The sequence below is a fragment of the Coturnix japonica genome, chromosome 5, assembly GCF_054131305.1.
Source record: "Coturnix japonica strain WE chromosome 5, WE-NBRP24, whole genome shotgun sequence".
Lineage (NCBI taxonomy): Eukaryota > Metazoa > Chordata > Aves > Galliformes > Phasianidae > Coturnix > Coturnix japonica.
This window is the reverse complement of record NC_140667.1, coordinates 50294275-50319673: the sequence shown is the minus strand read 5'-3', so window position 1 is coordinate 50319673 and position 25399 is coordinate 50294275. Positions and strand designations below refer to the sequence as shown.

General features: G+C 44.6%; 2 protein-coding genes across 7 annotated transcripts in view; one reads left to right on the top strand and one right to left on the bottom strand.

The window, feature by feature from the left end:
- Positions 1-25399, top strand: part of BRF1 (BRF1 general transcription factor IIIB subunit) — a 155119-nt gene that overhangs the window by 67254 nt on the left and 62466 nt on the right. For all 5 annotated transcript variants that reach the window (XR_014946165.1, XM_015865581.3, XM_085547802.1 and 2 more), the window contains 7 exons: positions 913-985; positions 8436-8585; positions 10357-10450; positions 19264-19390; positions 20555-20594; positions 20684-20776; positions 21373-21651. Coding sequence is in view for 4 of the 5 variants with exons in the window: in XM_015865581.3 (XP_015721067.1) it covers positions 913-985; positions 8436-8585; positions 10357-10450; positions 19264-19390; positions 20555-20594; positions 20684-20776; positions 21373-21651 (856 nt within the window). In the remaining variant the exon portion in view is untranslated. The remainder of the gene's footprint in view (positions 1-912; positions 986-8435; positions 8586-10356; positions 10451-19263; positions 19391-20554; positions 20595-20683; positions 20777-21372; positions 21652-25399) is intronic.
- BTBD6 (BTB domain containing 6) lies at positions 2806-5405 on the bottom strand. 2 transcript variants are annotated; one of them, XM_032444780.2, is made up of 5 exons: positions 5279-5405; positions 4840-5119; positions 4654-4744; positions 4420-4538; positions 2806-4199 (listed from the first exon to the last, which is right to left on the bottom strand). In XM_032444780.2, the coding sequence occupies exons 2-5, from the start codon at positions 5028-5030 to the stop codon at positions 3167-3169; spliced, it is 1434 nt and encodes a 477-aa protein (XP_032300671.2). In that variant the 5' UTR covers positions 5031-5119; positions 5279-5405; the 3' UTR covers positions 2806-3166. The 2 variants fall into 2 exon arrangements, with proteins under 2 accessions (XP_032300671.2, XP_085403929.1); XM_085547803.1 differs by having other exon boundaries at positions 4840-5405.

Sequence of the window (25399 nt, the reverse complement as noted above, 5' to 3'; positions counted from 1 at the left end):
ATTTCAGCCTGTACTTCCGTATGGGATGGGCCAGTCTAACCACATGGCATGGAATGTATCCAGTGATCTCATTAAATATGGACTAAATTAATGCCCTATCGCAGACACTTACTTGATTGAGCATTTACTTTTGGGATATGTGATAATTCTAAGGATTTATTTGAAATCTTCCCTTTTTACATTCAAATTTTTTATACTTGCTTCAACCTTTATGGGTACCTTGTGAATCAAGGTGTGCACGGAGCTTCGTGGGAACGTTTGTAGCTCATTGGGAATTGAAGAATATCCTGCCTTTCTTGTTGACCACAAAACACATCTTAAGATAGTGAAATAAAACTTCCTCAGTCTTTACAAACACAACCGTAATTGCCTATGCCATAAATTGCAAATCAGAGTATGAAGAGCAGCTCCTCCCATCTCTTTACATCCTCTTAGTTGAGCAGTTGGGGTGGAGAGCAGAGAGTGGTGGGGTAGAGACACTTGTGCAGCTTTTGACGAGCACCAGGTTCTGCTCTGTTCCTACAAATATTTCATAGAATCATAGAATTACTCAGGCTGGAAAAGACCTCAAAGATCATCAAGTCCAACCTCAGCCTGACCATAGTACCCAAACTAACAACCCTCTGCTAAATCGTATCTCCAAGCACCACATCCAAATGGCTCTTAAACACATCCAGGGATGGTGAATCAACCACCTCCCTGGGGAGCCTACTCCAGTGTTTAATCACCCTTTCTGTAAAGAAATGTTTCCTAACGTCCAACCTAAACCTTTCTTGCATTACTTTAATTGGATTTTTTAAAGCGAGTTGTTTTAAGATGTCAGGGTGGGTTTTTTTCTTCCTTTACAATTAAAAGGTGTGTTGAAAACACTTGTGGTTTAAGATTTAAATAATGATTTTTGTCTTTTACCAGGTGAATGTCTATGTGCTGGGAAAAACTTTCCTTCTGTTGGCAAGAGAACTCTGCATAAATGCTCCAGCCATAGGTACTCCTTTACACTTTGACTTTTGGGTGTATTTTTCGTATGGTTTCTTTTGAAGAATGTATGCGTCTGTAGTTTATGTATGTGTCTGTAGTACTAATCCACTAAAGCAGTAGCTTAAAATGAAGCTGGAATCTGTCCAGCAATACTGGCCTGATCTCCTTTATGTAGGACCTTACAGTTGGTCAGATGCTGTCCTCTTGTCCAATTCTGAAAGTAGCTTAGGCTACGTTAAGACAATAGACTGATGATACATGACAGATGTGCATTTATCTGCAAGTTTGCATTGGCCTGTCAAACTTCAGCTCCGCAAGAACATTTGCTAAACAGATTATCACTGCATCACTGTAGTTGCAGCATTCAGTGCTTGAAATACAAGTGATCTGAAGGAAAACAGGGTGCAGCATTTTCAAAGTCTGCAGCTTTTCCTATGTATTCAAATAGCTTTTTCATTATTAAGTCAGCATTGCAATCATAGCATACAGTGTTATGTGTCAAAAGGGTGAAAAGCTCTTGTCTAGGTTGTAACTTTCGAGCCAAGGGAATTCCTGCTGTTAAAAAAGTCAGTTTATAGGGAGGTCTTGTGACTGTTGCCCACCTCTGTGCAGAATTCTTTCCCCTGTATCTTAACCCACCATCACTCCCACTCTCCTTAATCTGTACTGAGAGAATCAGATGCCTTTGTGCTCAGGAACACATGCACCCTCCTTCAGATGTACTTGGCTGGTCACATAACTGTGTTCCTGCTCTTTCAGTCTGCAGTGAGAGGAGCAGCAGCTCCCATACTGAGCATCATCCTAATGGTATCCAGACAGCAGGACGTAGGCAGGACACAGCTATCTCCCATCACTGCAGTGAGCAGGATTAGTTGGTGAATGTTAACACAGCCTGATGTCCTGTATAGACATCTTGTATCCAAGAATTCAGTTCCCTTATTTCTTTTCCCTCTCTGAGAGAACAGGCAATATTTTATTACAGTTTAGTTTCAAGGTAAAAAAAATAACGCAGCTCAGGTAAAAAAACAGAAAACTTGCAGTTAAAGGCAGAGGTACGTGTTATATGTGCAAAAAAAAGTTAATTGGCTCATTTTATGGTTACAATGTTTTTTATAAAGAACACCAAGTCCTTCCCATTGGTTCAGCTGTAATGGTGGAGAGATGCTTGAGGAATACACCTCTTTGTCAGTCTCTGAGAAAACTGAAGGATGCCAGCTATAAAAATGACTGATACCTCCCCAAAAACCACACAGGGAGAGGGGAAAAAATAAGGCCTGGCAGCTTTGCCTTATGGTGGCTTCCCTCAGTAACTCTGAGTGACCGTACTGTAAATCTGTCTGCTCCTAAAGGTGAGATGTGATGTATATTGAAATAGTGGCTGTCAGTGTTACAGCTTGTGGCTGCACGAGGCTTTATCTGTCTGTCCTAACACTGGTTGCTCGAGTCTGGTGTGTTTTGACAGTGCAAGTGTTACTGCTGCTGTTTGCTGGGCTCGGTGGAGGTTAACACAGATGATGCCAAAAGCAGAATGCAAACAGACAGAAGCAGCTTACAGCAGTAAGCACAAGGTTTTATCAGTGCTGGTTATGCTCAGGCTTTTTCTGTTCAGTTTAGGCGACCCACAGCCAATCTCTGAGCGTCCTCCTTGGTGAAGGACAACCAGGGCTGCCTGATGGATGGGCTCTGCAGGTGGGGGGAGCCTTTCTACACATGGCACTGCTCACATCTTGCAGAGGACAGGCATCCAGAGGTGTTACCACCCATTAACTGCACTGTAGTTGAATTAACAGACAAGCCATAACATCAGGAAGGGGGCAGCACGCGGGATTTAGGGCAAGTAGAAATGTTTTATATTTCACCGATTCATAAACTGCTCTAGTTTAGAACATTCTGTTTGAGTCAGCTGCAGTCTGCAAGTTAGTTATCTATATACAAAATAAATGCACGCTCCGTGCAAAATTTAACATTTTCTTTTCTGCTCACTGCAGTCTTAATTAAGTCAAATAGCTTATGAATAAATAAAATAAGATTAAATTCAAGAGCATTCCTTCACTTATTGGGTATAGCCTGATGTAGCAGATAGGTAAGTAGCGTAACATTCCATACTGCTGTACAGTTCTGTAGTAAAACTGAAGAATCCCTTAATGTGCAGCGTTGCAGTACTGGAATACAATCAAGGTGAAATGCATCATGCATAGAAAATGAGCTCAGGGATTTGTCCTCCTTGTACCCCGGTCCCATTGGTACTGTCCGAGGAGCACTGGAACTGGAAGGTCACTTTGCCACACTGCACTTCAGTCATTCCCTCCTGCCCGAAGTAACTGAGCTCATTGCCGTCCAGAATGGCACTTACATTGTAAAACGTGTCCTGCTCAACCTGCACCGGGTGCTCAAACCACACCGAGAAGGTATTACTGGAGCCGTCGGAGGTAAACTTTGTCAGATTCTGAGCCAGGACAACTCCTAAGCGCTTCAGTTCGATTTTGACGCTGTATTCAGCTTTGCCACAACTCGACCCATACAATCCCAGTCCCGCTATAAATATCCGTTTGTCTACAGCAAACTGAATACTGTCGCACCGCCCCCGGTACCTCCACTGGTTACTGCGGTACGCGGACGACTGAAAGCGATGGCAGCGCTGCGGCACCAGTCCTTTCCTTTTTGTCAGGGGAAACTCGAGTTTGGGTTTGTTGGCAGCCGTGTACCACAGGAATATGTTGTGCGTCTCCTCCAACGTCAGGATGTCGGACTGGGCCGCCCCGTTGGCGAACTCTTCCAAAGTCATGGTGGGGATCCGCACCAAGTACAGCGCTTTCCCCAACACGTTCCTCTTGTTGCGCGGCGTCACCGGCAGCCCCTGCCTCTTACACTCGGCCTCGGCCCAGTTGAGAACGGCTTCAAACACCACCACCTCCTTGGTGTTGAGGGCCTCCCGCATCACGATGATCTCCAATGTCTGCAGGTCGATCTCGCAGAACCCTTCAGATTTAAGCGCCATCTCAGCCTGAGCATCGATCACCTCCCAGCAGCGCTGTGTCAGCTCTGGCTCCTCGAAGAGCCGGCTCTGGGACAGCAGGACGCACGCGTTCTTTGCCTCCAAGCTCGTCTCCAAGAAGTTGACGCACGCCTTCGCCAGGGCCGGCACGATGTACTTCTTGGCAGCGTAGAGCGTCGCCAGCACCGTGTCGGCTTCCAGGTCTATCTCGTCGCTGTACATGTATCTAGGTGAGAAAAGAAGTTTCTTAAGGGAAAGCGTATAGGCACAGCCCACGGGAAACTCATCTCTAGTCATCGCTGCTGGCTGTTAGTCAGACGTTCAGCGTCTGACAGCTCATGAAGCATTAATACGTGCGCGCTGCACGATGCCGAGCGGGACCTGCATATTCTATAAGCCACTTTGATTCTGTCCACGTAATTAGTAGACTCGGAGCGGCCACTTACTTTAATAGGATTAGAAAGGCTGCGGGTTCCACATCTGGGATATGGATTTCGGATTTGACCTCGGCGAGATCGCCGTAAAACATAGCATAGAAGACGGAGCTGCCCACTGCCAGCACGTACTGCAAAACACAGAGAGCACCTCAGCATCACTCCTTGCGACCGCCCCACGCAACACATCGCTGCTGGGGCGGAACCGAGCCGCGAAACGCACAGTGAGCCGAGCTCAGCACCAACCTTATGGGCAGGAACTTTCTTGGATGCCCCCGGCGGGCCCACGATGAAGTGGACGTCAGCCATGAGCTCGTTATTGAACATCAGCGCGTTCCTACGAGGGCAGGGAGAGGCCGGTTAGCGGAGGGCGGCCCGGACCCACGCACCCACCCGACCCGGGAGGGGGGGAGGAATTGGGGCCGGCCTCACCTCTCGCGCAGCGTGGGGTGGCACGACTGCCAGCTGGCGCTCTCCAAGTTGTTGTTGTTGAGGTTCTGGAGCTGGGGCGGCGGGGGCGGCTGCGCGCTCTGCTGCAGCTGCAGAGCGGGTTTCTTGCTGCCGGCGGCGGCGGCGTTGCTGTTGGCGATATTGGTGTTGGCAGGGTAAAGTTCTGCGGCCATCTTCTTCTTCAGGGCCAGGGGCACTGACTCAGAGCATCCTGGCGCTTTGCCGTTTGACCTGACGCTCTTTTTGGACTTCTTTAAGGTCTCTGGAAGCAGAAGAAAAAAAGTCAAACACTTCATGATCCTGCCATTGAGGCACCCATGGGGCAGCGGCATCGGCGACAAGGACCGCCGGCTCCCGAACCAGGTCCCGCGTTGTGGATGGGCGCTCCCAGGCCGCCGTCACGGAGCGCTCCGGTGCTCACCTCGCAGCGGGGAACCGGGGCAGTGCGGGCGGGCGGCTCCGGCCCCCGGGGAGGAGGAAGAGAAGAAAAACCAGCCCAAAAAAATAATTGAGAAAAAAAAAGCCAAAAAAAAAAAATAAAAAAAAAAGCACAGCACGAGAATCCGCACAGATCCAGGCGGGCACGGCGTCAGTCCGCAGCTCCTCCAGGTGCTACCGCCCGCCGCCGGCTCCCCGCTGCCAGCGGCGCTCCGCTCCGTCCTTCCCCTCCCGGTGCTGGAGGCGGCGGCGGCGGGGGCACATCCGGGCCGGGCCGGGGCGGCGGCGGCGGCTCTCCGCAGTCCGCTGCCGGGCGCAACAACTTTCCTCCTCCTCCTCCTCCTCCTTTCCCCGCGGCGGCCGTCGCCTCCTCCTCCTCCTCCGCCGTACGGCGCTGCTCCTTCGCGCTGCTCCCGCCCGCCCCGGGGGCGTTGCTGGCGGCGGGGCGCCCCGGCTGCTGGGCGGCGGAGGCAGCGCTAACCCCGCACGCTGCCCTCCCGGCTGTGCTCGGCGCGGCTCTGCCGGGCCCTGCCTCCGCCTCCCGCACTAAGAGGCAGCGCCGCGCTTCGCGTCACGGCCACCGCGCCAATGGGGAGCAGCGGGGCGCGGCGGGGAGAGCCGCCCCCCGATCGGCGACGTGCGCCGGGCAGCGCCGCCCGCTGCAACGCGCCGAGCCCGCTCGGGGGCGCCGTGCCGAGCGCTGCCCCCATGGCGGCCGTAACGCGGCCCTTAGAGCTGCCCGGGCGGGGGCGCCGCCGCGCCGTGCAGTGCAGGGCAGGGCGGTGGGGGCATGGATGGGGATGAGCTATGGGAACGCAGGGAGCGAGGGGCTGATGCGCTGTGCTCTGCTGCAGGGCTTTCATCCCGATTCACTTCTCTGTTTGTTCATTTATTTTATCTCTCTCGACCGTTTTATTTTTCTCTGTTTACTTTTTCCTTTTTCTCTTCTGTTTTCCCCTTTTATTTCTTCTTATCCTATTTTCCTTGAACACCCGTCCTTGGAGGTGTTCAAGACCAGGCTGGACAGGGCCCTGGGCAACCTGATCTAGTAAAGGTGTATGTTTGGTGGCCCTGCCAGGCAGGGGGGTTGGAACTACGTGATCCTTGAGGTCCCTTCCAACCCGGGTCATTCTCTGATTCCTTCCCTTTTACCTCTCCCTTTCCATTCCCCCAATTCTACTTCCTCTCTTCTGTTTTATTTTTTTCTCCTTTTTTCTTTCCCATTTCTTTTTCCCCCTTTACATTCTACTTCCCCCACCTTTTATCTGCCCCCCTTTTATCTCACCCCTCTTTTCATCCCCCCTTTTACTATTTCTCCTTATTGCCCACTTTTCATCCTATCCCTCTTATAGCTTTTCTCCTTTTATCCCTCCTTTTGCCCCTTCTCTTGCCTTGCAGCCCCTCGCAGACCCCCACCCTTCACCCCACAGCTCCATACTGTGCCCTCAGCCCCGGGTCTCTCTGTAGGCAGGGGCTGTATGGAAAGACTGGCATTGGCTTCAGCAGTGCTTTATGAGTGTTGGTTCATTATTACTTTACTAATCCATGTGGCAGACAGTCGTGTTAACTTTGGCCCTAGTTTAATTTATATATCGGTGGCATCACTTTTTGGCCTTTTATGGCCTCTTTTTGCTACAGGCTTTTCACTCAGAACCATCCACGCATTCATATTCTGCCTGTTTGGTAGCTTTCAGAATATAAATTAACTGCATGTAATGTTTTCTCAGACGACCTGTGGGCACAAAGCGCAGGCAGAAAACTGAGCAGCTTCTGTGCAGATGCCTCCAAACACCCCCCAGCTCCTCTGCCTCGCTTAGAGTTCGGTCTCTGCCCTGTGGGGCAGCTCTGACCCCATACAGAGCATCTCTGACCCCATGCTGGGAGGCACAGACCCCATATGAGGCAGCCAGACCCCATACATGGCAGCCTCAACCCATGCAGGGCAGCTAGGAGCGAGCTGGGTGCTGCCTGGTGGCATTGCCCGCAGTACTGCAACATCAGTAGCAAACTGCATGCCTAGAGTTTTGCTTCTGGAAGCACTTTGCATTTTGGAATTGGTCCGTTTTGTTTACTAGCATGAAAAATTCACACTTTTCCTAAAGCTGTCATTGTGCCAGTACTCATTTTTGCAAGAAAACACTTGGAAGCCGGTTTCCTTCAGCTGTTCTCCCAGACAGTTCACTTGCAACGGGCACCTTAAGGTGGGCAGGGATCTGCTGGCACATGGCATAGCCTTCCTAAAGGGACGTCTACAGGGATCCACCAGTCTTTCCCAACCCTTTGGTTTTTATGGCCATGGTGGGGAGGTGGCTGCTTTGGCATATCTTAAGGTTTGAGGGAGATGCATTTGGAAGTCGTTGCTTGATGCATGCGATGCTTTCATGTAAATGCCTTTGTGTAGCCAGGTACTGCTGGTGCAGGTAATTAGGGATAGCAACAGGGCATCCTTGTCTGGGCTTGGTGCGATGTGGAAGCGCTCTGATTAGCTGTAAATCCGTGTGGCTGCTGCAGCGCTTTGAGCTGAATTTTCATCTTTATCAGTGTGAGTGCCCACATAGGAGATCGGCTGAGGAAATTGAGTTGGGGCTAATAGTTAACAATTTACCTTACATCATGGATTTTCGGTCAAGTGATAAAAGGCAGGCAGGAAATGAGCGGCTGATACCTGAAATCAGAGTAAACATGTGTTACACGCCGCTTTTACAAGATTGTTTGATAAATTATAAATTGGGTTAGGCAGAGCGCAGCCCGCGCTGACGGATTTCAGTGGGTCTGAACCTGATAACACCAACACTTGAAACGAGTTTATACATCAGGAGACACATCCCGGGCTGATGGAAATCGTCGTAGGCTGTTGACATTAATTGGGTTCCAGCAATTTGTGCCTGGATACGGCTTTGAACCCTGGGAAGCTCTGAGGACAACGGTGTGCCGTGCTTTAAAAGCCTCTTGTCTGTAAGTGAAGAAGGATTTTGTTTTAGCTATGCCTGTAGTGAAGAGGTGATCCTAAGGCTTCATCTGTGCTTCTCTCTTACTTGTTCCCTGAGATGTGAAGCAAGTCAACCATGACGGCCTCACAGTTCTGTATGTCATAAATCAAAGTTTGGGATTAGGAGTAATTGTGTTACTCTCTTTTGCAGATCCGTGTTTATATATTCCTCGTTTTGCACATATGCTGGAATTTGGGGATAAGAACCATGAAGTGTCCATGACGGCTCTCAGGCTACTGCAGAGAATGAAGCGAGACTGGATGCACACTGGTCGCCGGCCGTCTGGGCTCTGCGGGGCAGGTGGGTGAGATGTGGGGTATCAGGTGTGTGGGATATGGGGTGTCAGGTGTGTGAAATGTGGGGTGTCGTGTGTGTGAGATGTGGGGTATCAGGTGTGTGGGGTGTGGGGTGTCAGGTGTGTGAGATGTGGGGTGTCAGGTGTGTGGGATGTGGGGTGTCAGGTGTGTGAGATGTGGGGTGTCAGGTGTGTGGGATGTGGGGTGTCAGGTGTGTGGGATGTGGGGTGTCAGGTGTGTGGGATGTGGGGTATCAGGTGTGTGGGATGTGGGGTATCAGGTGTGTGAGATGCAGAGTGCCAGGTGTGTGAGATGTGAGGTGCGTTGCTCCACCTGCAGCAGGTTGAGCTGAGAACAGCTGTGGACTTTCCCATTTCTTAGGAACTCAAATTTCAGTTTTGCTCCTACATTCCTTGCTCAGATCCTTTATCTCTTACATCTGGGATTTGTTTTAACCTTTCTGGGGCTCATCCCGCTCCCCTTCTGCAAGCTGTAGCTTTTTGTCAGCTAAAACTGCTCTGTTAGTGCAAGCACTTGAATATGTGTCTTTACATTGATTCTTATGCAAGAAACGCCCTCCCTGACCTAATATATGAAATTATTTTCTTCTCAGTCTTTTTCCAAGATTCACTGCAGACATGATGCTTACAAAAACCTACTGGACTAGGCTAAAAAATGGTATCATCTAGTGAAGTCAGACTAATGAGAAGTGCATATAGCCACAGAGTTAGCATGTGCACTTCATTGTATTTGAAAGATCTTGTATGTGCATGCTTGAATAGTGCATAAACCATAGGGAACCCAAAACTATGCATTCTTCTTACAGGCTGAGAGAGCTGGGGCCATTCAGCCTGGAGAAGAGAAGGCTCCGGGGACTCATGAGAGCAGCCTTTCAGTATCTAGAGGGGGGCTGTAAGGAAGAAGGGACAGACTCTTTAGCAGGGTCTGTTTTGACAGGACAGGGCGAAATGGTTTCAAACCATTCTGCAAGTTGAAGCAGGAGGTGTTGATTTCCTACATCCTTCCACACAATAAACAGTGCACACAGTTCATGGCTTCTTTTGGCTTCTTGGCCTACATGTCTGTGTCACACATTGTCTGGAGTTGTGTGAAGGAGCAGTCATTTGATGTTCCCATTAGGATCTGGAGTCATTCCGCACGTGCTTGAAGCGGAGCTCTGGTTTTGTTTCCTCTGGAGGGAAGCACTTCTGCATACTTAAACCTGTTCTGCCCACTGAACCACAGTGTGATGAATGAATGAAGTTGATGCCTCAAATCTGTCCTGCTGCTGTGAATCAAAACACTAAAGTAAACGCAATCTATTGCAGTTATCTGGCTGTGTGGAGGGTCTCGCACGCCAACACTTGTGCACCAGCAGGCTGGTGGGAATGGTCACAGCTTAAGCAGGCTTTGCTTCCGCAGGTTTAATTGGAGAGCTTTTTATTTAACTAGTAATCTCTGCTAAAAGAGTGGTCACTTTAACAATGTGTGATCAGTCTGATGTTCTTGTGCCATATCGAAATAGTTTGGGTTTCCACAGTGAGCTAAAGTGTTGTTAGGGTGCAGTTTGCAATCAGCTTAGTTTTATTGGGTAGGAACCAAGTCTGTAAAGTTGAGTCAGTCACGTGTTTTCAAGGATGCAGCTGAACGTAAGCATTTAGTGCTCTTTAGCTGAAGGAAGGGGCAAAGAGAGGGTATCGTTATCTGTCTGTTTTCTGCTTTTCTTCAGCAAATTTTCCTCTTTGTGACACTGACTGTCCCTGCTTATTCTCTAGCTCTGTTAGTGGCAGCGAGAATGCATGATTTCCGACGCACTGTTAAAGAGGTCATCAGGGTGGTCAAGGTTTGTGAGTCTACACTAAGGAAAAGGTTGGTGCCGTTTTATTACTTTTATCTTTCGCTTACAGAACTGAAAAGTGGTGTTGTCTAAAATCGATGTATATCAGAGAAAACTGGGTTATTTTCCTTTTCACAAGTGCCAGGAATAAAATAAGTACAATGTGTTCAGCTGGTCATGTCGAAGTATTAACCCTGCCTCTTATGTAAGGCCTTGAATGCTTAGCAGAGGTGGTAGGAAGCATTGTGCCTGTTTAAGAGGTGAGGAGTTCAAGTCAAACAGTATTTGGTCATAAATGTTAACGGAGGAAGTAATTGATTGATTCTCAAAGCTGAAGATGTCCTGTAGGATTTTCTTGCCTTGATCCAGAATGCTGCGCTGAAAAGTTGTGTCCTTTTGCTGTCACTGATCAGGACTTTGCAAAATATTGTGGTAGAATGTTCATTTTCAATATTGTTGCCCTTCTAATAAATGGAAGACAGCACAACGGCTTTAATGATAACTTCACCAAAGGGATGAGATGTGGTATTATCAACAGAAAGTAAGAATTTGGCCTGTACCTTTGGATTGCTTTTTGTTGAGAAGTTCTGGTAATGCTTTCCATATGCTGATGAAGTCAGCATTGGTAGCCGTCACCCAGTTTCTCTCAGGATTGAAAATCTGTAGCCTTTTCTTTTCTCCTGGGTTTGTGAAAATTGACCTTACTGTGAAGTGCCAGACTTTCCTTTGCCCCCAGTACAGCGTTTTTCTACCAGAGGTTTATTTTGAAGTTGGTTGAACCCAACTTTGCCTTTAGAAAGTTCCCTTGGTGTTTTACTTTCTCGCCATGTTGCCGAGACCGGCCTAGGCACATCCAGCTGAATCTAATATTTGTTAATAGTATTCACTTCTTAATCGTGAGAAATGCTTTTGTTCTAGATCTTCATTCATGGAGCAGGAGTGATAACATTTCCCTGCCTTGCCTGGGTGCTGCAGGGATACATTTGAATTGTTTAAATGGCTGTGGGCCCTATAGCAGTTAGGATGAATGAATACAAATGCCACTTTTTTTTCCCTCTGGTCAACAGGTCATGTGTTCTAATGTGCATTTTGTAGAATTGATGGTTTATGTGCCCACAATTCAAGACACCTTGGTTACGTGGTTGAACAGTTCATTGGTACTGAGAAAATAAGCACAATAAACTGGAGTTGGAAGGAAAATTAATTTTGAGCAATTGTTTCAAGTGGAGAGGTTTTGCTTCAAAATTCATGCTTTGAAATGTTTACTCAAGTCACACACATCAACTGAAATGACAGCGTTATTTACTTTGACAGGGTAAACGTGACAGCTGAATTATTTTCAAGCAGCTATAATTACAACTATATTTATCACGAATCTATAAATTTGATTGATGTTTTTCAAATAAGAGCACGCTATATGGTACTTAATGAAGGCAAATAAAAAATACCATTGAATCACTGTTTCTGCACCCCATTTTTTCCCTCTTCTTTCAAGAATTCCTCTCAAGGTGCCATCAAGGAGAAGTTGTCTGAATTAATAAGCAGTTGTTTCATGTTCTTAAGAAATTCTATGATTCTCAGTCTGATGTAGATTTATTTCAGTTATTGCTGTAGCGATTCTGATCTGCAAAGAGCTTCTGCTGCTCTGTGCGTTGTGAAGCTGTTGAGTGTGGTTGAGTGGAAGACTGGTCATGGGTGCTGTGCTTGCTGCTGGTGGCTTTCCTTGGAAAGCCCTTGAAGGAAACCAAATGGGAATCCAGATAATGCTGATAATTCCAGCCTCCATGTTCTCTCTGTGTTATGGTTGGATGTTCATGTCCCTTCCAGTCTGGGATGGATGGGTTGTAATGCATCAGCGGCTTGGGAGGTAGGAATGATGGGTTTTAAGAAGGCCGTGTTGAGCTTACTGCTGTGCACTGGGGAATGGGGCTCAGGAGGAGGTTCACCAAAATGTGCTGTGCCTTCAGGTCTTAAAAATGAATGAACTGATCATAAACAGAATTTGGTTTGAAAGGAGAAAACAATAAAGAGTGGAAGTGGCCGTTAGACCCTGCCATCCACCTTCAGATCAGAACTTCTTAATCTAACTGGCTGAAGAATGGAGTGACTTCATTTCTAGCACATGTATCTTTGGTAGGGGCTCAGCAAGAAAGCTTTGTAGTTACTTCACAGGACCTTTTTGCTTTATGTTTTGAAGCATGCAATTAAAATGTAAAGCTTGTTGCTGTTGTTGAAAAGGAACACATTAAATATTAATAAACGTACTGATAATTCTATCTGTCTCGCTTCCAGTCTAATTGAAATGATATTAACTTATAGATCACTCTATATATTCAAAGTACTGTACAAATATTAACTAATTAGTCAAATTGTTATTTTTTTTTGGTGTGTAATCTTCTTTGGAGATAACAAATTAACTTTCCATAAACTCGGTGCTCTTATTTGGTTTAATTCTCCCAACTCTGCCTGTTTAATGCACCTGTCTTCGCTTCTGCTTCTTTAACATTTACATATGCTGCCCCTTCTTCTGTTTACTCACCTACTGTGTACTTTTTCTGCACACTAAATTATGTTCTACGTGCAGTAGGAATAGTTTCTGTGATCTTTCTCCATTGTACATTATCTAATACAGTGCGGCCCTTACGTGTGTTTGAAGATCTTAGGCATTACTTCAATAGAAATTAAAAAAATCAGCCTATCTTCGTTAACACTTAAGTTTTACTTTGGCTCATTCTCTTTATCTTTAAATAAGCTGCTTTTTGCATACATTGCATGCGTTTAATATTTCTTCTCAGTCCCATGAATTTACTACCTGTTAAAAAACCTATTTGCGATGAACTTCAGATGGAGCAACGTGTCAGCAGAAGCTGACTGGGAGCTGGACTGGGAAGGAGTTGAAATGAAAGGCCAGAACAGGGCCGGGTTTTCCAAACCACCAAAGCCGTATCGCAGCCAGAGCTGAAGGGAAGGGTGTCTGGATGTTGGTGTTCTGCTCTGATACATGTACAGCTGTACTAAAACCCCATGCCAGACTGAGAGAGCAAATGGAGAAGTATTTTATGTCTCAAGTTAAATAATGGAGAAACGTCTGAAGTCTCAAGTTAAATATTCAGGTGGCTTATAGGTGATTTCTAGATATCTTTCTAGGAGAGGGTCAAATGGGGCTCGGTCTACACCTGTTGGTCTTGCGTAAGTTTGCATGCTGGTTTGTCTGATGATAAAAGGTTTTGTTTTTGATGAATCCAATTTTGCCGGCTGTGTTGCTTTTTATAAGTCTGACTTCTTTACAGCTCGTAAGCTAATGCATTAATTAGAGTCCTAATATGTTTCAGTGCTTGCTGCTTATTTTAAGAACTGCCATTTCAAATCTATTTGGTGGCTGTTACTTTTGATACAATAATTAACTTCTTAGCATTAACTCGGACTTAGATCTTGTAAACAGTTTTCTCTGTGTTTGACTTTGCTCGTCCGAGTGGCTCTGCTAAGCAGTGAAGCCTTGTGCTATTTTTCTTCTCTAGGAGATCACAGAATGTTTTGACAGAGTGCAGTGGAGGAGCCGTGCTAATGGAGCACAGTTTTTAAGTAGCGCTGTAGCGTTTGATAAGTGCAGTGTGAACACTGGAACCAGGGGAAAGACAAGGACAAAGAATTACAACAGGTTTGGGCTGATTCAGGACAGCCCGTCAGTGGGATGAATGGTGGGTTGGTTGATGCACACAGGTGTTAACATCTGTATTTTCAGAGTTAGAATAAAATGATGGTAACAAATTTGTGATATTTTACATCTCTGTTTTGGTGGAAGCAAGCAAAAGCTACCTGTTCTTAAGGCACTTCTGATTTGTAATCCTTCAAGGTATCTGTCCTTTAATAGGAAACAATTACTAGCAGATTGAGCACCGTAAATGATCAGCTCCCAGCTAATTAGCAGGAAATGGCTGTGCATGTGTACTCTTAGTCCATTGCAAAAGCAGATAAAATATATTAATGTAGGACACCGTGGAAGTTTTTTAAGGGAAAATAATTCCCTGTACAGGTGTGTTGGGGTAGGAGCACAGGGAGAGAAATGGAGCACAGCTCAGGTAATAAGTTGTACTTTGTAAAAGCACAGGAGTCGCATGATCTCTGATTTAGTCCCCACCTTTTAATGAGATACATATTCAATAAACTTTAAAAACACTTATTTTTATGTTATTGCAAGTGTATGTTGTTATACGGATGTAGGTTGCTCTGAAAGTAATGCCTCCTGTTTATTCCCAAGGAAGCTACAAGTGATACAAAGGGCACAATAACAGTTTGATAGAGCAAATTCTCAGCTACAAGACAGTGTTTTTCAACACAGTTACCACCACTAGCTCTGCATTTTCTCCAGCAATGAAATAGAGCCTGCATGCAGTGCTAGGGCCATTTGCACCAGCAGAGATGACCCACTGCTGAAATGCACCACCCGCTGCCTCACTGTACTCACAGCCACTGTTTGTTCGTTATCAGTGTTCAGTTAGCATCGATGAATGTCTTTCCGCATGGATGAATTCAGTTCTACCCCCCTGCTTCATTTGCACTTCCATGTGAGACCCCGTTCTGTCAGACTGCCTCTCTGCTGCTATTTGTCTCATGGCAACAACACGTGGGGTACTGGTGGGAAGGTTCATCCTCTATCACTATCTGCCTTTGATATCATGGGCCAACATAAAAAAATAGGAGGCATTACTATCGGAGCATCTCTTGTGTGTATAACAATTGCATATAAGGAGATTGGACTCCTGTTTGTTTACATACTAGGGGATACTGGAAAACTTTTATATCATGTAGGAAGCATTTCATAACTGTTTCTGATGTGTGTGCTATATTAAGCATCACTATTAGAATATGCACTTACGTACTTCCATAAATAGTTCATGCATAAACATTGTATAGCTTGGAAGAAATGGGTAGACGAGGATGATGCAAAAGATATTTGTAATTTAGTAAACAGTGACTGTTGGCCACAGCAGTGCAGGTTCTGACCTTTTCTTATGTTAGTGAGCACTCAGGTTTGGAGAGGCAGGCAGCACAGATGAGCACCCTTAGGACAGTGGGGATGTAGCTAAATATGTTTGTACTCAAGTAACATATAACGGCGAGTCCTTTGCTTTTCTTGAGCTTGTAAACGTCAGAGTTGTCAAATCAGCTGCTCCACTCACTAAGGCAGTTTCTAAAAGAATGGCTCTTAAGTTTCTGATCTGCCTGCCGTTCTATGCAGAGGTCCACCCAGCACAAGGTACGTCTGCTGCACCGCCTGCTTTCTAGAGCCGTGCACTGAATGTGTGTACGTAGGAGGGCAGTCAGATGCTGTGTAGCTCACCACACTTCTCTGGTCCCAGCAGTTTCAGCTACTTTTCCTCTTTCCTCTGAATGGGAGCAGAGGGCTTCTTCTAACTTGTCCCTGCTCAGAAGTCCCTCTTGGACTTTGAACTTGAAGTCCTGAAGCATTGGTGAGTTGGATTCCAGAGGACCTTGCTCTTTTGAGTGCTTCATCACACCCCACCACCACAGAATTTCAAGTAACCACTAAAACTGAGCATTCAGCTGGGCATGGAAGTGCTTTTCATGTGTTTTTTATCCCCATAAGCTGTAGACTGGATTCGTAAGTCTCCACTGGACAGCGTTCCCGAAACAAAACAAAGTGAAAAAGAAACCCATTGCTCAGCTTCAAAGTGACTGACCCATTTTCCCTTATTGGGAGCTAAATTAAGTGTGAACAGAGTTGGTTTACTGCTTGGTGCACAAAAGTGCTTTATCAGAGCACGAGGTGCGTTTTTGTCCGTAAAGGGATGGAACAAAAGCTGTGGAAATTTTTCTTTGGGAAAGAAAAAGAAAAGGGCTGGGGTTAGGAGCAGTGACACCAAGGCCTGGAAAAACTCTGCTCCCAAAGGAACTTGCTTGAAAGAGGCTGTGAGAAACTGTAAGAGGAGGGTTTGTACTGGAAGTTGAATCTCAGCCTCTGCATCAGCTATAAATAGAAAATACTTGTCTGCCAAATCTCAGTTTTTGGAGCCCTTTTGAATTCATGCCAAGGTAACGATATCTTAATTTGTGTATCTGTTTATTTTCCTCCCTTGGATGACTTAAAATGGCTACTCTTATTAGACTCATTATTTATTTTTTAGATTAACAAAATTACAAAGCGAGCTTGGATATCATTTCTGTGCAGAACATAAGAAATAGCCAGCAGCTCGTTGGTGTTATTTTTTTCATGAGGATACTCCCTCAGCCCTGAAATTATCATGCTTATAATTAAGATTAAGATTGCATCAGTTATTTGTAGCTGCCAAACTGCTGTTGCCTTGTTCCATGCAGCATAGACTGCTGTGTGTGTCAGTTTGTTGCCTTGGTGGCATCTGTCCAAACGCTGGATAAAATTAAAGAAATGTTTAAAAATATGCAGACAGGATATCAGCCAATGTAAGATGCTGAGGCAGGAAAGCAGTTGGCAATTGCAGATATTTATTTATATCAAGTTAAAGGAGAAAACGCTGAGGGAATGGCTTGCTCTTCTGCAGCGTGATGCTTAATGGAACACTGTATAACCTTGCTCCTACTTCTGGACACGTTTGCTGGCATGGAATGGGCTGTATGGGGTCGTATTTTCAGCCCATGTAGAATAGGGATCACATGTTTTCATACCTGCCAATCTTTGGTGGGTCAGACTCTCATCCTGGCTGTGACTTACAGCGCTATCGCTAGGGAGATTGCTTAGGGATGGATTTAAGTGAGTGATGTTCAAGCTGTGGTCATCTTCAAGGAATGGTTTGTTGTTTCATGAGGAAGTTGCAGTCCTGTTGCTAAGATCTGCCACTTGGTAAATCTGAGCTTCCAGTCAGGGTCCTGTGCCTACCTGGTCATAGCGGCCAACTTTAGAGCCAGGTTGGTCGGCACTCATCTGGTTTGGATAAGAACTAAAGAAGGGAAGGACATGAGCCTGGGAACGCATGGCCAGGCTGGTTGATTGCAACTGTGTTGTGCTGTGGATTTAAGTTACCCTATAGCATAGCCAGCAAACTTGAAGTAGTTCTGCCCTGCCCGGCCCAGATACGCTGGAGATCTCAGCATGGGTTTGTGCTGCTGTTGTGGCTCAGGGTTAAAGCTGGTTCTTGAGACCACACTGATGTCAACTGTGAACATTGGTTGGCTCACCCTTGGGCTAATGTCTGACAGGTGCAGAGTACGTGACGTGAGTCACACAAGGTCACAAGGAGAAGGGCAGGTGGAGCCTCGGGTGTCTGCAAGAAGATGTGCACAGAGTTCAGTGCTGAGATCCAAGTCATTCACTGACATGCATTTTGCCTCTGATGTTTTCTACGTTGCTCTGCATGCCTACAAGGTGTTGCTGTTGTGACTTGGTCTGGGTCCTCATCTCAAACTCTGAGCAAGCATAGCATGAACAAACAAGGTGTCTATGCCAAAAACTGTGTTGGCTCATAATGGTGGGAGGAGAATAACAATTTAAGTAGGTGAGGCTGGTTGGGAGAAGTCTTGCTGAAGCAAGGGTGCCTCTAAGTGCTTGATTCACACATCAACAGCTGGATGGCTATAGTCGGATTGTGATGACTGGGAAAATCAATGCTTCTAAAATGATGCCTGGCTTTGGCATTAAAGGAATTATGAATTAAAATAATAGCTGTTACGCTTTGCTCCTCAATTTATTAAAAGTAAACAAAGGCATATAGTGATAAGAATATAGGAAGGGAGCATTGTCAGATGCTGCTGGCACTGGCTGTGGAGGTGGTTGGAAATGGAATTTATGTCCTATAGAAAATTTCATCCCTGGAAGGATTTTTATTGTGGTTAAAAAGTAAAAAATCATGATTACTTTTTGGGACAAAGAAATTCTGAGATGTCCCAAGCTGGGGGTGCTGCAGTAACTTTATGTCCAGCTTTGCAGATGGGAGCGGTTGTTAGCATTGCTTCCTTTGGAAGATGGGAATATTCCAGTGGAGCAGCTGCAGATCTATCAATGCAATTTTCCCATGGAAAATGTTGATATTATTATAAGGGCACTTTCTGTCAGCAAAGCATTCTGCCAGACGTTTCCTGACCTGGCTTTGCACTTAACCTTTTGTCTTGTTTCCTCTATTTGTAAGATGGATGTGATGGTTCTCAACCACCTGTATAAAATGCTGAAAATTGTGGATGAAATTAAGATGTTGCAGTGTTGTTTAAGAGTCAGTTTCTTTGAAAGCTTCAGCTGCTTCCACGGCAGTTCCCTATGGAGCCAGTCATATCCCTCATAGACGCGGGAGCTTCTGAAATGCAAACATTAAAACAAATACAAACCATGTTGTTATGAAATTATATGCATTCATCTATTCTATCAGTGCGATAAGCAGATGATCCTTTTATTTTACTGCTGCTTCTTTGTGTCCTGGGAAGATGGCTTCTTGTTTTTGAGCGTGCTCTTAAACTCTGGTGGCAGATATTTTAGTTTGGGAATCTGTTTTGTTCTCGTTGCTGATCCCAAAAGCAGCGAGACAGGAGAGATGAACTGCATTCCTCTTGTTTTGTCAGGCTGTACATAATTGATTGTAATGGCTGTGGTATTTCTGTTCAGTCTTCGTTCATCAAAAAAAGAAGCGTGTGTGTGTTGCGTACTCCAATAAATCAAAAGCTAATTTGTGATATGAAAAGATACTTACTTTGCAGCAAATGAAACAATTAGTATCACTTCAGTTTTAATTTGTTCTGTACTTGAGCCAAAGTTTGTCGATCTTGCAGAATGCTCGTTCTTTAAGTCAGAAGTCTGATGAATTTTGTGACTTTTAAAGGAGATCTTAAAGATGTTAAGGTAATATGGTGTATGCTTCGATAGGTTGACAGAGTTTGAATACACGCCAACAAGTCAGCTAACCATAGATGAGTTTATGAGGATCGACTTGGAAGAGGAATGTGATCCCCCTTCATTCACAGCTGGCCAAAAAAAGCTGAAGATACAGCAGGTAAATTCTAAACCCGGTTCTCTTTTCTCTTTTCTCCCTCTGGATCAATTAATACTAAATCCCAACTGTCCAGCATCTCTTAAAATTTGATTACATCTATTTTGAGGTGAGCATTAATGCATATGACACTCGTTAACTTAAAGTATGTACATATAGATATTTTAAAGATATGGTTTTACTACCTCTGTCCTCCAGAGAGACATAGATTCAAATGTAGCCTTAAGTGTCTGCTGGAGAGGGACTGAAGTGTCTCTCCAGTCTGAGTCAACCCCAGCAAGAAGCAGGATGTCACTGCTTTTGTTGGTCAGATGGGGACATTTGGCTGTTTGGGCAGATGAGCACCTGTGGAGCTCCCATGTTTTGCAGGATACCAGTGTTTAATGCTTAACGCAATTGCACTCTGCTTGGGTGCTGCCCTATGTGCAAGGTGATGCAGTTACTTTCCCTCCATAATGCATGTTTTCCTGTTGCATGTTTCTCTTCTTCTGCTCAGACCTTTTACTGGAGCATCACATCTTTATGGCCTTGCAAAACCAGAGCCTCTCATGTGGCAGATTAAGCTGAGCTTGTGGCACTTCAGAAGCTGTTCTATTGCCTGCACTTCTCTTGTATGTGCTGTGTGTGCTCTTCCATCCTGGTTAACCAGAATTAAGAGATGAGAGTGGCCAAGGTGCATGCTTTGTAATTGGATCAGAAACCACATGCTTTTTTAAAAGGCAGTAGTGTTTAATATCCTAAATGTGCTGTCATTTAAAGGGCTATTGATGTGTTTATGATGTTCTTGAGAGTCAGTTAGACTGTGCAGGTGAGTACTGCAGTCTGTCATGTGTGCCACATCTGGCCTGTGCACAGCAATTTCAGCACTGTCCTTGCACTTGCTCACATCTACAAAGATTCTACGTATGATATGATTCTATGATTCTACATTGACCTTACTGCTGTAGACTGTAGCCTTCTATGTGCAGCTTGCTTCAGTAGAAGTTTTCAGTTGGCCAGTAGCTTGATACCTAACGATGCAAAATAATGTGAAGTAGGATTTCAAACCTTCTTATTGCTTTTAAAATACTCCGTGATTCTGTGTCTGTCTACACAGTTCAGAAATAGTACAGAGATGTTTCTGTAGTAATTTCATGGTTGTTCTTTTTCTGTTTGTTTTCATTTCAGCTTGAGAAGGCGTTATCAAAGAAGCTGGAAGATTTTGAAGGTATAAGTTGTGTTTAGTGTAACAGATCCCTCATTTCTTCAAAATTGCATTGATGATTGCTGAGCTTTATTTTTATTTCATCACCGCAGGTGAAATATCAAGCTATCAAGATGAAATAGAGATTGAATTAGAAAATAGCAGACCAAAAGCAAAAGGCGTATTTGCAAATTTATCTAAAAGCGGTAAGTCTATAAAATCTTGTGACTACTTAAATAATAATAGGTTCACATCCTGCAGACAGTATTAAGTGTGTGAACTTGATTGTGATAAATGCGCTCATGTAAATGCTTCTGGAGTAAAGAATCTCTGTTTATCTTATTGGGGTTCTCTCTCTCCTTTTCAACTCAACTTTTCAAGATCAACGTTAGACCTTTCTGTCAGTGAGTGCCCTGCTTGAGAAATTGCTATGGTGGCTCTCTGTGCAGATTGAATTGGCCATTCATTGGCCAACAAGCAGTTGGCTTCTTTAGAAAAACGCTTTTACCTGCCATAATTTGATAACACAATGCTTCTATTTTAAACAATGACTCTATTCACAAAAATACACTTTAATAGCCAGGGCGGTGAATTTGAAGAGCATCTGGAAACTCCCCACATTCATACATTGTACTGAAACAGTGTGTATGTTTTCTATAGAATTTCTCTACAGATTTATTATTATTTATTTTCACTTTGAGGGAGCATTTACTCTACTTACTCTGTTTACTTCGTTTCTGTAACAGATGGCATGCAGTGATTTGTTGGGTTTTTGTTGTTGTTGTTTTTTTTTCCTTTACAGATTCTATAGAAGATAATACATTAAGCATATTTGGAGAGGATGAGGCAGAAGATGAAGAACTGGAAGCAGCCGCTAATCACTTAAACAAAGACTTTTGTAATGAACTTCTTGAGAAAGACAGGTTAAAACCAGGTGAAGATGGAGAATGCAAAAATGGAAATGAAGCTCCTGTAAGACCACCTGCTCTGGAATCCTTACTTGGTCCACTTCCCACTGCAGCAAGCCTGGGCATAACAGAGTCTATAAAAGAGTGTATTTCCTCTAAGGACCGAGAGCCTGGTGAGTAAAACATCAGTTCAAGAAAACCTGTGAGTGGATATGTTGGATGCATGCAGCCAGATGTAGGTTGTGTAATTTCTAGGCTTCTTAATGGTTACTTTAACAGCAATTCCATGAGTCGCTGTAACACTGATTGACAGGAGTTGTGAGACTGTTTGAGACCAGTGGTCTAAGTCATTGATGTTGGTCACTGACATCTGCTCCTCACGAAGCTTCAGGAAAATCTGGAGTGCCTGATTATTTTCTGCAGCCTGAGAATGTGTATTTCTTAGTCAAGTAGATCTGCAATCATGTGGTAGTTGATGGGCATATTTCAAGACACGCAGTCTAATTAGGAAATTGGAGGAAGCAGATTTCTGTAAGGATGACTGGAAATTAATACCCAAGTACAAGAATTTTAGATGAAGGCAGGCTTTCATCTAAATTGTCGTCCACTTTTTACTGGAGTCAGATGTGGTGCAGTCTGCCTCTAACAATATTCAGTCATTTGCAGATGACATATTGAAAAGGTTTGGAAGGGAATTAACTGGTCGTGTGTGTTTTCATTGATACGGGTGTCACGGTTTTATGATTTTTGGTTATTGGTATTCCACATCATAACATCATGTAGTGCAATGGGAATTAAGGAGCTGATGCTCCAGTTCTGGGCACCTGTCTGGATGAGAAGAACAACTACAGACTTTGTTGTCTGTTTTGGTGTCTGCTTGATCTTTAAAAAAGCACCCAATAGCTCTGTGCAGAAAAGTAAGACCAGGAGTGATGAAAGAATCCAGTTTTGGTGGAGTTATAAAGCAGGCAGTGTTGCAAACAGCTGGTCATTCGGGCAGGTTTGTTTGCTTTCTTTTTTGTGTGCTTGAGCATTTTGAAGATGGTGCTGTTAAAATTTCTTCTGCATCTTAATGTCACTGAGAAGCAGATGTATCTAAAGAGCATTTTATTCATTATCACAGTTAGTTTTCCATCAGAAGACACACCTGCCTGAATCTCTTCTGTCAGCTCGGGGGCTGGTCCACCAAAACATTTTGTTACCCAAATTGTCCTGATGCTAATTTCTATTCAACAGCACCTACTTCTAATAGGGTATTCCCTGCCTCTGTAGATGAACTGAATGCATTCAGATTCTCATTATGTCATTGTTCTCAGAAACATAGCAGGATGATTGCATGTTTATATTTCGTATGAACTAAGGCATATAGAGACAGTTGAGTGGTTTTGTGTTTGCTTTAATTACGATTAAGAAAATGGATGGCTCCTGGCTTGTCTTTCTCTGGGAAATCAGCAGTTCGTGTTGAAGAGAGGTCAGTAATGGCTAGAAGCTGTTGTTGTCTAGCTGGCCAGTGACCTGTAAAAATGAGTTCCAGTGATGGGCGTTTCTCAGCTGGCACTGCTATTGACCATTTTAATGGCTGGGCTGAGGACTGAGAGATGAAGCTATGCTGGTACAGCCAGGTGTGTTCCCCTGGGCTGGGCTTTGGACAGGAGGATGTGGGGCCACTCCTGCTATGGCTGCTCCATGTTCTGCTTTTTATTATTATTATTTTTCCCCCCCAAAAGTGGAGGATGTGCCAAATGGAAGGAACGTTCAAAAGGATTGTATACAGTGGTAGTATCTTCTCTCAGGCCAACTAGTGTGGTTGTAAGAATCAGACACCTTCCAGGCCTTCCTTGAAGTCTAAAAAAGAAGCGACAGCTTTCAAAGCTAAAAACAGGATGAAAGCAGTCGCTCCAACTTTAATTGGAAATAACACATTTAGAGATCGTCTCAGGAAGCAAAAGTAGCTTGTACCTGTGGAGAGAGGAAGCAAAGGTGGTAACGTTTCCACATTTATCCTGTGTGTCTGAATTTAGTTTAGTACAATTTATATTGTGAATCTTGACTGGATATGAGTTTGCTATGGTATTTCATGTTCCAGTGCCTCAGTACGTTGGAGAAAGGAGAGAGTCAATGCAACATTGCACCCCTAAGGTGACATTTTATGCTGTCTCTACAGCCATGTAAATAAGAAAACGGGAGCTTTGCTCTTCTCTTGGCCTTCTCCATCCCAAAGACATCATCTACTGTGCAGAGCATTGGGGTGAGGCTGGACTGGAGATCTTGGTCAGGATGGTGCTGTATCTCCTTGAGGCTGCACTGCCATATGCCCATCCATATTGCAGTGGTTGGGAATGACAGATGTGTTTCTATGTGGGAAAGAATCACAGAAATCCTCCATAGTGATACGTGGTGTGGCTGGGCAGGTGGCCACGAGCAGATGCACTGTGTGCAATGGGTAACCTCCTAAATGCAGGGTATCCTTTCAATTCTCTGTAATAATCTCTGTTCCTCAAGAAAAAGCTCTGCTGTAGGTACCTTCTGCAAAGTCCTTTTATTTAGCTTTTACTTGTGGTAATTCAGTTTATAATTGCCTACATCAGCTGCTTTGGGAAATCTTCCTCCCTTGTGCTATAATGGCTGCAGCAACAGCATAAGGTTCCTCACAAACTGCACTGGCAGATAAGAGTTAGGTGCAGAGCTTAGGTATTAAGAGAAAATCTGTCTTTTTTTGCTTCACTTACAATTGGTGTTAGAGCAACCTGAGGCTGTCTATATGAATGTTTTATGGAAAGCATAGTATTTTAGCAAATTTGCATTACAAAGAGGGCATGTAAGGTAGTGGGTTAATGAGACTGAGGCTTAGAATAAACACTGCATTTGATAGTTTTTTTTCTCCTACAAAGCGTAATAATTTGCAGAGACATTTGAGCTGAAATCTCTCAGAGTCGTTGCAAACTGTTGCTTATTCTTTGTGATAAAAGAGCTTTATTGTGGGATCACAGTTTCAGAGGTGAATCTGGGAGGTCAGTCTGTCGGTCTCCCCATGTAGCAGAGTTGCTGCACCCTCCCTGTGATGTATGTGGGTGTTCTTTCTGGATCTGAAGTTCCTCCAAACAGAACACCATTCCCTTCAGGAGACCATCAGTTAATCACCACGGGTTCTGTTTATCATTCTCCTTGGTGTTTCTGTCCTGATGTTTGCTGACTGTCACTTATGCATGCACCCAGTTCATCTCTTTATGCCACATCAGCCAAAAGTCATGAACTGAATTTTGGCCAAAAACGGCTGATAACAATAAAGATGGAGACAAACTACAGGGTGTGAGTTAGCAACTAACTTCATATAACTTTGCGTCTGCAATCGTGGTAGTGTTTCAGACCTCATTTTGTTTTTGTTTTGAATCAAAATTCACATGCAATCATTTTGGGTGACGGTTTCAAATCCTGTATGTGAGGCAATGGTAGCAGGCTTCTGCACGTCCTCATGAAAGCAAGTGGCTCTTGCAGCAAGAAATCGCTGTGCATGTACTATCTTGTGCTTGGTTAGGCATCCAGCTAACTGCGTTCAGGGCTAATTTCACAAAGAATACATGAGAAAGGTTTAGTGCTTGTTCATAATTAATAGTTTGCTCGTTTATTACTCCTTGTGTTTATACCTCCCTTTCTGCCACAGGCGTAATCTGACGCACGGGCTGAGGTCCAAAGATGTTTCCATTGATTTCTGTGGTGTTAAAGACCCCATGCAGACAGCAATCATTGATCGGATGGTTGTCAGTATCCCTATATACCAGCACTTTCCAACTTCTTGTTCAAGGAGGATGTGGAAAGTAGAAGATGAAGATGATGTTAAAGTAGGCAGGAGTAGGTTATCTACCATGATGTTCTCCAGCTGCCTTCTCCTGCTCCCATCTTTGTCCTGGTTGTGGTGGAAAC